The 16,243-nt window shown below is 40.1% G+C and overlaps 2 protein-coding genes across 3 annotated transcripts in view; one reads left to right on the top strand and one right to left on the bottom strand.

Annotated features, from left to right (window-relative positions):
- Window positions 1–693: 693 nt before the first annotated feature.
- Window positions 694–11,393, bottom strand: LOC145455488 (coiled-coil domain-containing protein 63-like). 2 transcript variants are annotated; one of them, XM_080333469.1, is made up of 15 exons: window positions 11,273–11,393; window positions 11,115–11,214; window positions 10,919–11,049; window positions 7,870–8,051; window positions 6,610–6,723; window positions 6,402–6,548; window positions 5,352–5,448; window positions 5,021–5,146; window positions 3,937–4,019; window positions 3,703–3,871; window positions 3,140–3,303; window positions 2,960–3,063; window positions 2,262–2,318; window positions 1,359–1,455; window positions 694–1,277 (listed from the first exon to the last, which is right to left on the bottom strand). In XM_080333469.1, exons 1-15 carry the CDS (start codon window positions 11,325–11,327, stop codon window positions 1,197–1,199), a joined length of 1,707 nt encoding a protein of 568 aa, XP_080189595.1. In that variant the 5' UTR covers window positions 11,328–11,393; the 3' UTR covers window positions 694–1,196. The 2 variants fall into 2 exon arrangements, with proteins under 2 accessions (XP_080189595.1, XP_080189596.1); XM_080333470.1 differs by lacking the exon at window positions 2,262–2,318.
- LOC145455490 (guanine nucleotide-binding protein subunit beta-1-like) overlaps window positions 4,288–16,243 on the top strand; it is a 52,261-nt gene continuing 40,305 nt past the window's right edge. The window contains exon 1 of the mRNA XM_080333472.1: window positions 4,288–4,303. The gene's annotated coding sequence lies outside the window, so the exon portion shown is untranslated. The remainder of the gene's footprint in view (window positions 4,304–16,243) is intronic.

Genomic DNA, 16,243 nt, shown 5'->3' with positions numbered 1-16,243 from the left:
ATTCGAATATATATCAAGGTTTTGGGGTAGCCTAACATCTTGGATGCGGTCGAGAATTTGTGCCGATATCAGGGTAGGTCTAAAGACCATGTAGATATTAAACCTAAAGAAGCAACTATTTCAGTTATATCTTGAAAATTCCATCTTTGAAATGCTTATCCCGTATGAATACTGATAACATTCCTGACTAGGTTGGCGCAATGGGATCCCGCCGAGGCAATTTCAAGAGCATGTTTCATGGGCTCGTTATTCGTTCAATGCAGCTGAAATTTAATTTACTAATTGAATTGAATTGAATTCACTTTAATTAATTGAAACATTAGGCCGATAAGACTTGAAGGCGTAGTTCGATGCAAATTAACTCACGGACCGCATACCGTTACCGTTCGTTGAAAACTTAATTTTTCAACGTATGCTATAAATACACCTGATTGGAATTGAGAAGCCGACGCACTCAGCATTTCTTGGTGTGGTTTTTGGCATATTCGCGATTGCAGAAATATTTCACGTGTAACCGGTTGGAAACCCCTGTCTTGACGCAATGGGAATGCGCATTTCGTACCCATTTCGTAGTGCCAAGTTATTTCTGTCCTGCGCCAGATTCTGCATGACCTCGTACTGATGCATGTCGTCATTGTCGTGTCTACCTCCTTCGTCAACGAAAACCCCGAAACCAAACACATAATAAAGAAATGGTTCCAAAAGGATAGTATAATTGACCAGCGAAAGACATCCACATGGAAAAAATTTCTCTATTAGGGTTCTAAGCAGGTATAATCTTTGGGAGGTAAAAGGATCACCGCAGCTGTGTAGATTCCACTGCTAGGTGACGCACCGCTACCACAGACGACTAGAATTCCAGCACGGCTGATGTGGTAGGAATTTGGTGGCGATGATATAACTTTGGCGTCTGACCGACGTAGGCTCCACTATCCACGTAGCGGTACCTGCCTTCCGATACACCAAAAGGCCTCTGATATCTCTAACACATTAGGTAAAGTAAAGAAGGCGAAAACAACAGGTAACGTTATAAGGTGAACTAACAGTAAACTATAGTAATTACAGCATCCATTGTGTATATGAACGTCCTATCATCAAGTAGGCTACATGAGCTGGAAGAGTTACGTTTTCCGTAATGACTGATATTTCGTTTGAAGGCGGTAGCATTTCGAGTTCTGTGGCTCTTAGGTCATTGGCTATCCAATGTTGTTTTTGTTTGCTGCGGACAGATCGTACGTGAAACCCCTTTTCGTGGCCGAAGCCTCTTTCTTCGCCACCTACAGAAAAGCATAGGATATGAAAAGCTTGCTTAAAGCGAATACTTAGCTCCACCATATCTACGATAGGCGAGTACTTACTCTTTTCATTATTTTCTTTTTGAGTTCTTCCTGCGTGAGAGGCCGCGATTCGTCATCGGTCAGGCCTTCTTGGTCATCATTTTCCGAGTCTCTGAAGCTGGATATTGCGATGGCGAGATTACGAGATGAATACTCGTTATGGCGTGTTCTAGGTAGTGTCTCGATCACGCATATTCAATTCAACTAAAACATCACGCGTGGGAAATTGCTGTGCTAACAGCGCTACCATATAGTCATAGGCGGTAATGGAGCTAGAACAATAATATCTGCGATTTCCGGCATCTAGGATTTTCAATAGTTACGTCAGAACGTCATCATCATTGGGTTGGATACTTCCAAATCTGTTCATAGTCGAAGTCACGATGGTCTCTAGACAGGCTTTACGTCAGCCACATTAGTATAGACACTATCTAATCCGACTTGATAAGTCACCATACACGCACATTACGAGCTTATCATGCATTCTTATAGCATGATCTATTATAATTACTATAGATGTTATCTCAGCTACATTCTTCAATCTCAACTAAACACTTCCGAGTACTTGTCATGCTGTTTTTAAACTACTTGCAATTTTCAAATCAATCCTTGATTACCTTCCCGCATAACTGAAGGATAAGGCCACACCTAGCGGTCTGTCAAGGACAAAAATACTATGCCATCTCCGCGTGACCATGTTCGAAACTGGACTTTTGAAAACTTCGTGCGTTCAGTTGCAATACTGCGACGCTTAGAATCGGTAAAAATTACTAACGAAATACTGGAATAGAGACTCAGCGAACATATTTTCTGAAATCTTGACTCCAAGTAAATAAATGCCTGGGCGAATTCGTACAAACTTTGCGACTTCCAACCTCACTGCTATTCTATCTCTGCCTTCTAATTACATGCGACGATACTTACCTCAGGTCAAGGACGGACGCAAGAAGCTTATTTTGTTTCGCTCTCTGTCTCAAGTCACTAAAATGCAAATAAATGTCAGATACAATTCGGCATTCGGAGCTCGTGCACTCGTTGCATTGAACAACTGCTAACTGCTAACATAAGCGACTGCTGGCATATCTCGGCTACTTGGTAGGAAAAGTGTCTCGAATGATAATCCAGCTACGCAGCTAACGCACAGCCATCTTTCTGCTGTCTCTTCAATTCCTACATTATATAATATAACTTATTTAAATATACTAATTTCATGTGATAACAAATTCTCCAAGCTCCCAAACTAATACTGTTCATCGTGGATATTGAATAGAACAAACCCTAACTCAAATAGGTTTGTCGTTGCAAAACCCTAAATCGTTCGTAATTGGTATTACTGGAGGCACAGTGCATACAGCACACGAGGCATTTGAAGTGATGAAATCTATAACGTTCAATCACATAGATTGTGAAATGGTCACAGTTCTTGATTTCTAACTTATCCCTTTCTCATATTGGACTGGTCTTGAGCCATGATGCACCTTATGACACATGAGATATATAATTTGGCCTCTGCATTTGATGCCGATGATACCATACGATATTCTTGAATGAAATGCTGTATGTAGCTGCGAGACGTAACACAAGTGTCGTGCTGAGGACACATGTTCAAAATTTCTACCCACCCAGTCGACGGAGGCGATATCAAAAGCGGTTGCACCGGTGTCGTAGGTGCTTGACCAAGCATGATACGAGCATGTTCCTGGGCGTTGTAAGGCCGGTCAAGATCCTAATGATTGAGAACGATTAGATCGCGAAGTCAAGATGACGCAACTAAAATCTCCTAATTTCGAATTGTCCCCTACCTGAGAATCAATATACGCTTGCGCCGCTAGCAGCTCATTAGCTTTCTGTTCCACCAAGCCAAGGTATTGCATCACGTTGTCATCTTTGACCCCATCTTCACTCCCAAGCATATCATTCAGCAACTGGCCGTCGCATCCGATTTTGTGGAAAAGCGAAGATATACCTGCAACAGAAAGAGTTGTTTCAGCAGAACGTGGAATCGATCTGTCTTCAATATAGCAAGTGCAGTTTGTAATATTTTGATAAATTTAAAAAGAGGAATGGAGTGTGGAGAGCCTATAATAGGCATTGGCAGAATTAATAGGGCAAGGTATACAAAATACAGTTGCACAAGAACATCAATACAACCACAATATGTGTGTTATAAATAACTCATGAGTATACAGGAAATCAATAAAGAATGAACAAAACCGATCAATACAATATTAACAATCAATGTCCAATAATCGTAATGAACATGAATGTAATTGAGTCATTCCAGTCCAAAATCGATAATTAAAATTTGAGGAGAGAATACACATGGTAATGCACTCATGAGTTATTAATGCGAAGGCTGTACCACCTTGCTTCAGCTGTTCCAGTATTTTGATCGTGCTTTTGAGCCTTTGCTTGCTGTATTGTTTCGCCTCAAGAGCGCCGTTGGTCGATTCTTCGAGATCTGATAGAATAGCTTTATGGTCCTCTTCCAAGCGATTTTCCTCGGATTTGAAATCGTCGATTTTCTGCTGAATCTGTGGAACGTTTCAAGCGTTATAGTTTGCAATCGCGTGTTTAACGCCAATTATTATCCTTCCACCTGCTCGATAAGATCGCGAATCCTCTCTATCTCGTTATTCTGCTCATTGACGTAGTTGAAAAGTGCAAAGTTACTGTCCTCCACTGGAATATATGAGAGAATGTATGAGAAAAAATAGAATGTTCAAAGATCCTTGCACACTACTTAGAACAAGGCCGTGAGAACTAACACGTTCCACACAAAACTATGGCTGATCGTTCCTGGTAAGTTGTCAAGTAAAAATTACTTGAAAGATACTGAAGTGGGCTACGTTTCTGTTGAGAGAAGCATTTATTTCAATTGAATTGCAATTTCGCTGGCGGTCAGAGCAAACACTCATTGCAAGATACGCAAGTGAAGATCTTGATTAAAGTATTTGGTTGTATTAGAGGCAAGTTACAAGTTACTGACTGAAACAGTCTTTGCGTAGCTCATTGCCTGCAAGAATAGCTATTGATTGGAGTCTGTCATAAGATCGTAACGCAGTAATTGGCTACTGTATAATAATAATGATGGAGGCCCCTTGAACCTGCATGTATTGTGTTCTCAAGATAAGAAAGTTTGGCGCCGTCGATGGTCAGTACAGCTAGACAGAAACAAATCGTGGCACCGACCACTACACTTTCAATCCATGAAACACATCTAGTTTTACGGACATTTACTTTTACTGCAACAGTTTTTGAACCAAAACTATTTATACATTTTCGATTTTGTCACGTAGCAAGTAGCATTTGGATCAATTTCAACATGATATTGATTTAAGACAAGGTAGCCTAATGGTGAAGCGTCCGGCTTCTTGAACGGTAGGTCGTGGGTTTGATCCCCAGCCAGGTCAGACCAAAGACCTGATTAGTAACACTGGTATCCATGACTTCCCGGTTTGGCTCTGATGCATTACTAGGATAGCATGGAGGGGTGGTGCAAGACTTAGAAAGCCGTATAAGGCTACATCTGCACCTTCCTTGTCCAGCGGCATATGCACATCATGGTATGTATATGCACAGATCGTATGTATGTATATCATGAGTAGGTGAATATGCCGCAAAAACATCAAGGACAAAAATACGCCCTTTCCTTTCCTTAATGAACTAATTGTACCCATCACCTTGTATGAACTTTTCCACCAAGATATCAATGTCCGTTTCAGAGGTTATTTCTTCAATTTGACGGAATGCGATCTCAAACGATTCAATGCTTTGTCTTCCATCTCCTCTTTTCTTCATTTGCTTCCCTGAAACAGACATTGAATAATATTGATTCTAAAAGCAATATTACTCAACATAATTGAATACACTTCCAATAAGCAAATTTACTTCCACAAATGCTTGTCCATAAGAAGACTGATCACATATCGAATAGGTTTAAGCAACAACAAAAAAAACTCCAGAGCATGGTATTTTGTACAGATAGTATTAAAAAAAATTACGGTAAAATACCTTGCTGGTTAAGGTTTTCTTCTGCACTCCTAGTAGTGCTTTTTACTGTCATGAAATTTCGGAGAGCCTTGTCGTGGTCGATAATCCTTTGCAGTTCCTGTTGATAAATATCAGTGTCGATCGTCCTTTGACTTTAGGCAACATAGATATTGTATGAGACAATGTAAATTGCACAATTGCCAATTCTTTATGGATGAGGTAATTTGGCATACGGTGATATCACTTCATAACTGCAGTTGACCAGATTACCACCCATCTACCATTTTTATTATAGTGTTGTTCAAAATATTGCGAATTGAATAAAGATATGTCTGTCTATATCAGGGGTAGCCAACCTTTTTGGCCAAAGGGCCACATGAGACTTGAGGACCATTGCGCAGGCCACTTGAATATTGATGACCTTTTCTTCGTCATCCAATAAGAGTGAAGGTAACAGTGAAAACAAGACATAAATTACTATGCATCAAAATCGATAACAATTATGTTATTAAAACCCAGTTTACATTAATGCCATAGACGCGCTAACCGCAAAAAATTTTCCAAGGTAATGAATGAATTTGGTCGATAGTAATGGTACTTGCATACATTGCGGGTCGCCTCTGTATACCGCTGTGCTGATTTGGCAAGGACTGGATTATAAATCGCGCAAAGCGCTAAGAAAAGTATCAAGTCAAATACATCTGCCACGAAATATTCTACTTCATGGTCATATACAAAGATCTACGAAAAACGTGGCTGGCCCCTGGTTTCGCCAATGAATCGGAACTAATATTCTAGTCATCGACATCCCGCATTTCGAGGTCAGGCTAATCAAATTTTTGGTTGGCCTTGCACGTTTACAATAAATTACCTGGGTAATTTATTTTTTGATATTATAACTAATTTCGAGAATTACCTCGCGGGCCACTCAAAACCTACCGCAGGCCACATGTGGTCCGCAGGGCACGGGTTGGCCGCCCCTGGTCTATAGCAAGCACCAGTGACTCAGAAACTGGTTATTTCATTTTGTCGTCGATAATTCTCGGAGAACAAACGTATTGTCCCACTCACCTTGATCTCGCCATTAAACTGCTGCAGGTCTTTCTCTGATTTATCGCGTAGAAGTAAGATTTTGTTTTGCGACTCGTCCCGCTGATCGTACGCAAGCGTGGATGCTTCGATAACTTGCCCGATCTCTCTCTTCAGATCTTTCAATTCCTGCCCGAAACAGGTTAAAATGCGCTCATAACCAATTCAGTATGATTCTACTGAAATTTACCTTTTCCAGCCTCTTATACAACTGCTGGAATCGACTTTTCTCTATTCGCAGTGTCTGTATGTGATCCCTCAGCGACGCATTTTTTGTGAGGCCGATATTATACTTGGATAATGCCTGCAAAATTTATGATTACATGGTCGTTTCATGCGTTCAGATGTGGTCAGAAATGAAATAGTTTTACTTTTGTCTTCTTGCACTCACCGTACAAAAGACCAAGTGTGTAGACTACCATCACTTACACTTTGACAGATTTTGAAGTGAAACTGCTAATTTACTGCGTTCAAGATTTTGTGAGATAGAAGTAGTGTTTGCATAGATTCGCATCACTGTTATGAGTGAAATTGTCACAGAAGTAACATAGTATAATTTAGAAAATTGTTCGTAATGCCATTAGTCATTTGCGTTTGTTGCGAATATGCGTCTTGCAATTTTGAAAACTGTTGCGGGCGATTTATAGACAGAATTCTGCTACGCCTAGTATCAATTGACTTACTTGAGTAATTTTTAGACCTTCCATTTTCTACTTTTACTTGAGGTACCGTTGGAATGTCTCAAAAATTGCTAGCTTAACTTATAATTGCAATTAAATTTCCGAGTATCTTGAATAGGGCTGGGCACATCAATTCAAGTATTTGAATTCGAGTCGAGTAGTGCGAGTCGACTTTTTCGTGTGACGAAATTACATGCCCCGTTACGACAAGAGTTATTTTGTCAACAAGAAATGTAGTTTCTATCCTTTCTTCAACTCATGAAATCCCTGAAACTATGACGGGTCAATCAAAACACGTCGCACAATCATATTCCTAAGCAACGATTCTATTATATCCATCCGCTCAAGACAAACAATGCAGTACACAGAACACATCGTGATGTGATGAACATATACGAGGATGTCGAAACGACCAAGTACGGACTATCAATCTGAAATCCACGTTCGCCTACTGGCATTAGTATGAATAGCCTACAAATATTGATCAAAACGACATTCCGGAATAGGATTGCCACAATACGCTATAAAACAGTTAACTTTCAAATTATTTTAAATGAATTATTACTGACTTTATTTACTTTGTGGCAGAAAAAGGCATGTAGCTGAATTTTCAAATCACTATTTCTGTCCTGAGACCATAACTCGACTCGAAATCGAATCACTCACGTACTTGATTTTGCCCCGCCCAAATTACAAATGGCTACTTCGATTACCTCTGCACGATTATGTACTCAGATATGTGGGAAACTATGATCGCATTGAACACGTACTCTGTGCAGTCGTCCCTCCAACACGTTCATCCTTTTCTGGGTCTTTTGCGCAAAGGAACGAGTCGCCTCGCTTCCTCCCATCGAGACCCTTTGCTCGTCGACCTTGCGCTCCCAAGTCTTGATCTCCTCGTCGAGAAGTTCCTGGATTTGTCGCTCCTCGATAATTTCTCGTTCGCAAGTGTCTTCAAAATAAAGGAATTTCGTCACAGAGCTCTGACATTTTTGTAAATCTACAGGGAAAATTATACCTCCATTACATTTTTGAAACATGTATGGTTTGCAGAAATGATGAAAACTGTACTCACAGAAATACACTAAGTTTGTGATGATTCGAAAACGTAAAAATTTGATAAGTTCTGTAGCAGCAACGGCATTTTTTTGTAAAATTGGTTCGATTTTAAAGTAAATGGAGTTGGAGTCAGAGCAAACTCCGACTTCAAGGAGTGCTACAAATGTTCAGTGACTCCGATTCTAACGAGATAAAATTAAATGAAGCTACGAGTCTAACTCCACGATTCCGACTCCACAGCTTAGGTGGATACTCAAGTAGAAATTGAAGTAAAAGTGTAAATTACTACTCAATTACAAGTAGAAGTAGCAATTTACAAGACGCTTCAAAAGTACTTCAAGTAGAAGTAGAAAAGGTCTGAAAAGTATACAAGAAAGTAGTTTTGGTCTCAGTATACTTTTGGCAGTTAATCAGCTGTGGCTACTTTCAAAATTGCGGGATATGGATCTTCACGACTAAAGCAAAATAACTAATGATGTTACAGTGACTGCAATTTTTGAAAACATATTCAGTTTCTGTGATAATGGAGATATTTCACACAGTTGCTATAACTATATCACACATAGTGATGCAAACTTCACAAAATCCATAGAGTAAAAACTAGTTTTGCTTAAAAAAGTGATCAAGTGGAAGTGAAAGTAGTCTAAGAGCATAACTACTTGCGTAAATATTGCAAGTAGGCGAAATCTACTTGAGTACATCAAAAAAGTAGATCTACTTTGTTAGCTACTGACCACCTCTGGATATGTATGTGCGCATCTCTTGATTGCGAGTGAAATTGTCACAACAGCTGAGCGAAATAGCCGTATCTACTCAAGGATCAACTTTCAAGTTAAAGAGGGAGAGTAGATGAAATCAAGAACAAGATAAAACGGTTTATGAGTAATGCAAGTCAGATTCAATCGTGGTTTATGGCAGGGGTCTGCAACCTTTTTTGCGGTTTCAAAATGAAAATTTTTTGCGGCCCGCTGTTAAAAATAGACCAATGTTCAAAGTTGAAAATCGATTTCATCTCATACAGTATAAGTTTAGTAAACGGTGCATAATAAGGCAGTAACACACATGTTTCGATTAAAGGGATTAACTTTGATTCTCTTTCAATTTTAATTAATGATCTTGATCGCTACGCTAAAATGTACAATCTTTTCACCGACCACTAGTTTATGACAGATTTGCTTGAAGTATCGGTACCATATTAAATGGCGAACAATACCATGGCCGATGGGCTGGGATCTAGCGAGAATCATGACTAAAAATTTCATAAATATCTCTTAGCTAGGCTACTTTAAGAAGTGGCTATAACTTATCCTGTGTGTCTAATGATCTGGCATGCATTGACAATCATCTCGTATGACACTTGTGGCATGAGTGTCTCAGGGTGCGCACCCTGGCAAGTTCTAGCCAGGTTTGGAAAGGCTATACGCAGTGTCTCCCAAACTTTTTTTAGCTACCGCCCCCCTGGACAACGAATAAAGTGCCAGCGCCCCCCGACACCCCCCCTCACACCACGCCTAAATGATAAAACGAAAGTTGTTCTGCATTTATTACAGCTTATAATGAGACGGATGAAGCTGTTGTATTATTATCATCATCCTCGACAAATTGGGTTGGAGTCGTAGTAAGAACAATCTTATTCTAAAATCTCCAGGGCTCACGTCCCGTACTGTCAAGTCGATTTCTGCTGTGAGCCTTATCACCTTATCACAGCACTTAAAACACGTTCTATCAAATATGAGCGGGGACGGGCAATGACGAAAAACTCTAACCGACTCCAGTGAGAGTATTGCTATTTAATTCAATTGTGTATCCAGAACGATTGATTGGAGATACTGAACTTCGGGTAGAACTCAAACTTGTTCTACACTGCAATGTAATCAGCTCCCCAATCATTTCATGCTCATAAACTTCACAGAATGGATTGAATATCCGGAGAGAATTTCTTATTGGAATATATCCTGGAATAAAATCACCATATCCTCGTGCAATTTACTGAGTTGATTGCTTTATGTTTCTCCATCAAATTACGGTGAAATATCACGGGATTATCATTGAATCCAGACAGTGCCATTTTAACCTTTATCAGGTTCATCATTACCAAGAACGGATATATTCTACTCATAAATTTTGGAAAATATGCCCGTCAAGTGGAAGCGATATCGTTTCTCGCAACCAGAAACGCTGTGTCGAAGGCCACGGTCGCGGCACTGTGGTAAATCCACGATCGTTTGAGACAAAGTAAAATCACGCAAGGCAGTTTCTGTAATGCCATCACACCTTGCAGTGAGCAATACCTGCTCAAATTCTCACAACACACAGTGAACCACGCTTTTCAAGGATACTGCCGTCTGCTAAATTAGTCCATTGATGGGCAGGTTCAACATTGTGAAGTAACAATTGACTTTTCCGGTACAGCTGAATAGATAGACGGATGACCCTAAATTACCCTGGCTGAATCGATTCCGCATTTTTACTGCGAATTTAGCTGCTTTATTTATCAATAGTTTCAACACTACGCAGCAGTTGTCTTCTAAACCTACACCGCCCCATTTTCTCTCAGCGCTCCCCTACCGCCCCACCTTTAGCGCCAGCGCCCCCCAATCGCCCATTTCGTGGCCAGCGCCCCCTTCACGCTCACGAACGCCCCCAGGGGGGCGCTGGCGCCCACTTTGGGAACCACTGGGCTATAGCTTTGGAAGTCAGAATGAGGAGTTATGAAATGATTAGTCATTTCCTATTTTATCAAAAGGATTTTGATCCAACCTTTTTCATCCAAAAGCTTCTGTAAATCAGTACTATTTGTTCTGTCTTTATCCTGGTTGCATTTGCTCTCGGCAAGACTGAGGTTCTTCATCAACTCCGTTTTCTCACTTTGCAGCTTTTCAATTTCAGCACTGAGAATGCACAAGGGAGCAGAGTTAAGTTAGGATTCGGTAAGCATAACTGTGATATTATTTACAGCTGACGACGTATCAAATCTTGAGATTCCAGCGTGTACGCTTGTCTATCTCCTTCCATAATGCGATACTTCCTCTGAAGCTTTTCCAACTCGGATTCAGCTGTAAAGTTATCAATTTATTGACGATGCATTTTACAATTGAAATCGTAAATTCATACCGAATCCTTCAAGATCAGCATCGCTGACTTCTGACGAATAATTTCCGAACGGCATGGTTTTGAAATGGATTTTTAAACCGTCAATACACAGTATGAGGAATTAATTCATTTGGCTGCATGGAATGCATATACAATTATACAAACATATTTTCAAGTGATTATATATGAATGCAATTTTATCATAGAAGTTATTGAAGTGAAGAATTTCATCTGTCATCGGATGTGACCATGTCATAGCGATTGCTTGATATATAACGACACATATATATAGCAGAAGCTCATTTAAAGTCCTATAAGGTTGTTGTATGTGGTTTTTTAAAAATTGAGTCAAAAATTTCAAATATCGATAACACTCAGTTAAAGCAACACAATTCGGTATTCTCGTGCTTTTTATCCATATTTTTATCGTTTTCATCCATACGTATGACGTATATGATATCACGGCGAAAAGCGCGAGAAATTGTAATGTGATCACACGTAAGGATATCAGTTTTCACAACAAATGTAAACCGATAACCCCATACATACACCTAGAAGACAAAAGCGAAATTTAACACCGGTGACGTGGTCGATACTGTAGCAAAAGTTGAACTTTGGTTGACGAAATCGAAACTGTTACTGAGCTTAATCAAAATCGACCTCAATCCTGAAACCCAGCAAGCGTTCGCCGTTCGCCAAATGATGATAATGTCGATTTGTTTGGTTGCCGCGGCAACCATCATGATGCCTGCTGAATGAGGTGCCTCGAAATAACAAGATACCGAGTGATCGCGAGTTGGAGCAGGAGCAGCCAGGATTTGGTCGATTAGACTGGATCGGGATTTTAAAATCAATTGGAAATATGATTTAGGCAGCATCATTCCATTAAAATACGCAAAATTAGCAGGATTTCAAGTGTCAGATGGATTCTGACACCGAATTTTGAGAATCTGCTCATCTCTGGATATCAGTATTTCTGATATTTCTACTCTACATTCTACAAACATCCGCCCTGCGCTCTACAGTACAGTGAAATTCATCGAACTTCAATTCACTTTATTCATTATTTCATCACTTCAAAACATCACTTGGAATAGGACAAGAGAATAAAATGAAGTGGCGTGTAGGTACGCGATATAGATAGGTCAGATTGGAGTTCGACAATCTCGAGCACATACAGGCATCCATTCGGTAGAATATGCTTGAATGTGGATATTCACATCCAGTATCAGTATCAGTTTTATTGAGAATTTTGTCATTACAAGCCCCACCGAGCTAGATAGTGTAATGGTTGTGCGTCCGGCTTCTCGATCGGTAGGTCGTGGGTTTCGATCCCCGGCCGGGTCAGACCAAAGACTCGAAAACTGGTATCCGCGGCTATCCCGCTAGGCGCTCAGCAATCACGGCAGCATGGAGGAGAAAAAAGCCGGGGGTGCAGACTAGATGACCTTAGTATAAAGGCCGTATCGCATCTCCGTCGTCAGAAGCATCTCGATGGTGCAGGCGAAAAAGAATACCATATCTCTCTCTCTCTCTCTCCACAAAACTTAGATACAGTGAATATATAGGGAGGTGGCGAAACGACTTAGGGTAGTGTTTGAAATCAAACACCACCTGGGCCTCTAGGCGATGTAAATAGGAGGCTTGCACACTGAATGAACAGTGACAGGAAATAATACACAAGGACTAGTAGCAAGGTGACATGTGATTGAAGTCATATGTCAGTTCGTGGTCAGGTAAAAGTATTCAGTATAAAATGCTAGTATATTTCGACCTGAATGTGGAAATGCTCGACGACTATGACTGTGACGTGACTGCTCCGGACTTAAGGGCATGCTCAAGTCCAGTAGCCTAATGCCTGGGTATTTGTCATGCATCTTTAGCGTTAAAATTTCGTTGACCAGATGATGTCAATGCGGTCAGGTTTTCAATGGTACGACGAATAATTGGGATTTCGCGGCATTGACAAAAGGCTGATATTAGGCTTACCATACGTCCTCTTTTAAGAGGATTTGTCCTCTTTTTTGACTTTTTTGAAAGTGTCCTCGGAGGACGCCCTTTTGTCCTCTTTTTTGAGATTTTGTCCTCTTTTTTGAAAATTTAGGTCAGATATAGAGGAAATTGCGAGTGATATGCCGCAAATTAGCGCAGAAGTGAAGCTCCGGCGGGTATTTCGGAGGGAAAAGCGGTGATTTCAGCTCTGAGCGAAATGAAGACCTTTTATTTTTTTTTTTTTTTTTTTTTAGTCATCCACCTAGCAATGAGGAGTGAAAAACGTGTTTTTGAGCTCTGAGCGGAAGTGATGACCTTTTTTTTTTTTTTTTTTTTTAGTCAACCGATCATGAAGCGGGTGAAATTTACCGGTTTTTGAGAATTTTTCTCCAGTTTTGCATGTCTGAAATTTCTGAAAAAGTGTCCTCTTTTTTCATTTCCGAAATATGGTAAGCCTACTGATATATTTATAATGGAAGTTGGCGTAGTTGATAACTCTATCGAGAGACCTTCCTTTGGTCTTATCCTTTCTTAAAACCAGTGTGCATGCCGCTTATTTGCATGCTTTAGGCTAATTAGGTGTCTGATTAAAAGACCACTCCAAGTCGTTTCGGCACTCTCACCTTTTCATTGTACCGCAATCTTGTAGTGTATTGATTTGAAAAAAAAATTATTATTGTTGATGATGATGACCCAGTTCGCGGTATTGGCGGCATCACGTTCGATTTATTATTGTTTTTTATCAATTCAAAGTAACGCATGATTGGGATTCAATGAAAAGATATAGGAAGGAGTTGAAATGACTTGGAGTAATCTTTTAATCAGAAACCCACTTCAGCGTTTAGCCTAGAACAAATAAGTTAGGGTTACTACATACTATACGTCCTCCTTTGTCCTCCTTTTTCAGGTTTTTGAAAATGTCCTCCTTTTTGGTAATTCGTCCTCCTTCACAGCTTTTAGAGCTAAGAATGTGGATAGAGTCGAGTGAAAATGGGCATAAATGACGCTAAATAGGAAATTCGTGGTTCGAACGAAAGCGACGACCTATTTTTTAGCAACCAACGTAAAGTGTGAAAAAAATGAATTGACTTTTTTTCTTTTTTTTTTGCCAACCAACCACAATATCGTGGAAAATTTACCATTTTTTCCGGATTTTACTCCAGTATTTTCAGTTTGAAAATTTTGAAAAAGTGTCCTTCTTTCCCTATTCCAAAATATGGTAACCCTAATATAAGTAAAAGGCATGCACAGTCTGAATGAAAAGTATCAGAAGATAACAAATGGAAAGGCGATGAAGTGGGATGAAGGTTCGGTAGTCGGCGTCGATGTGTCCAATCGTTCGCGATCCGGCAAACCGGAGCGATGACCAATATTTATTCAGTATAGAATCTGCTAGTATTTTGACTTGCATGTGGACATTGAACACGCTCCACGACTGTCAGATTCCCGGCAAAATGCTGTTCCACAGTCGTGATTCGTCATGTCATAAGGCAGTATGGTTCTTTTTACGCCGCGACCCAAATCTGAGTTTTACTTTATCTCGCGACCGAAGCGTCACGCTCACGCATCGTCACGAATGCATTTTTAATGTCAGTATGCTACGTATTTATGGGCATTGGGCATAGGCTATATGAAATACAGAAGGCGCAGACAACCAATTGACCTTGCAGAGAAACCATAATGTGTCAGACAAGTCTTATCATGACATCAAACCAATTTGTGTAATACAAAGGTCGGCACATTTTCATGACCACTCCATTGTAGTAACGACTTTTCAGGGTGTCTCGCTTATTGGCTATAATACTCAATAACAGTGACACAGTACAAACCAAGCACAGGAGATCGCGCGAAGCGACCCAAATTTATACACTTCGTGAATCCCTGTCATAAGGGATAGAGCGATGCGCTCTCTTATAGTCAATTTCGTGCGGAACATATGGTTATCGGATGACGGCGAAGCGCGTGTGTTGTAGCCTACATATGTTTCATACGTTACATATGGCTACAATGTTTCATCGGGCAGAGCGGGGCAGAGGTTAGAATAGATTGATAGACCGTACTTATAGGGTTTTCGACACTCATCTATCTTTCATTACATCGCATTGTGTCTTATGTTTGTACATTAAGTGTCTTTAGCGTATAAAATCAATAGAAGCACCCATTAATATTATTTCGCGGCATTGACACAAAGGCTGTTGTATGCCGCCAATCCAAGCACTTTGGGCATTTGATCGGCGAGAGCATTCAAGCTTGCAGTAGTAGACTCGCAAGTTACGGGGTGAGTAGGCCACTGTAGATCAATATCCTAGTTTCAATTTCATCAAATCGGAATACCACAAGATGGCGATACAATGAAAAAAGCTTGTGCGGTAACGAATGGTCATCAAAATCAGACAGCCCTCACTAGTAGTGCAATATAGTGGAATAATGCTATTATATACTTTAAGGTCTGCGAATATTGGCCGGGAGTTACTCGAGAAAGGAGAGTGATCCGAGGTCTACATAATGTCAATGATATATATCATTAAGTGCTTTCCACTACTACGGTATATTTGCAACGGTCTTATTTTGTGTGCCATGTTTGTTTTGAATATAATTACAGTTAAAGACGATTAGATAACCAGTCTGGGCATAGAAAACGGAGATATCTCTATTTCTGGTAGAAAATCAGTAGTCACGTACATTATTTAGCTCTTATAAAGGCTATGATATTCACAAGTACGAATTGACCAAGAGCAACCAACATTTCTTTATGTAGCCGCGTGACCAGAGCAAACAAGATACTCGATTCTCGATTCACCTTCGTATAAATTACCAACTTACGTAGGTTAGCAATCTATAGTCTTATCGTAGCCTTTATAAAGCTATGGTCTTATGTCTCTTTAGTTTTTATGGTCACACCAAAAGATAGTGCCAGAGAGTCGCGTCAAGAAGAACAACACATCAGGTTAAAGGTCAATGTAGGAGTTTTGTCAACAACTCTATCGAAGTGCTGCGGCA

This window comes from Botryllus schlosseri, chromosome 14, assembly GCF_051294905.1.
Source record: "Botryllus schlosseri isolate E-star chromosome 14, Bs_hap1, whole genome shotgun sequence".
Taxonomy (NCBI): domain Eukaryota; kingdom Metazoa; phylum Chordata; class Ascidiacea; order Stolidobranchia; family Styelidae; genus Botryllus; species Botryllus schlosseri.
This window is presented reverse-complemented; position numbering and strand designations above follow the sequence as displayed.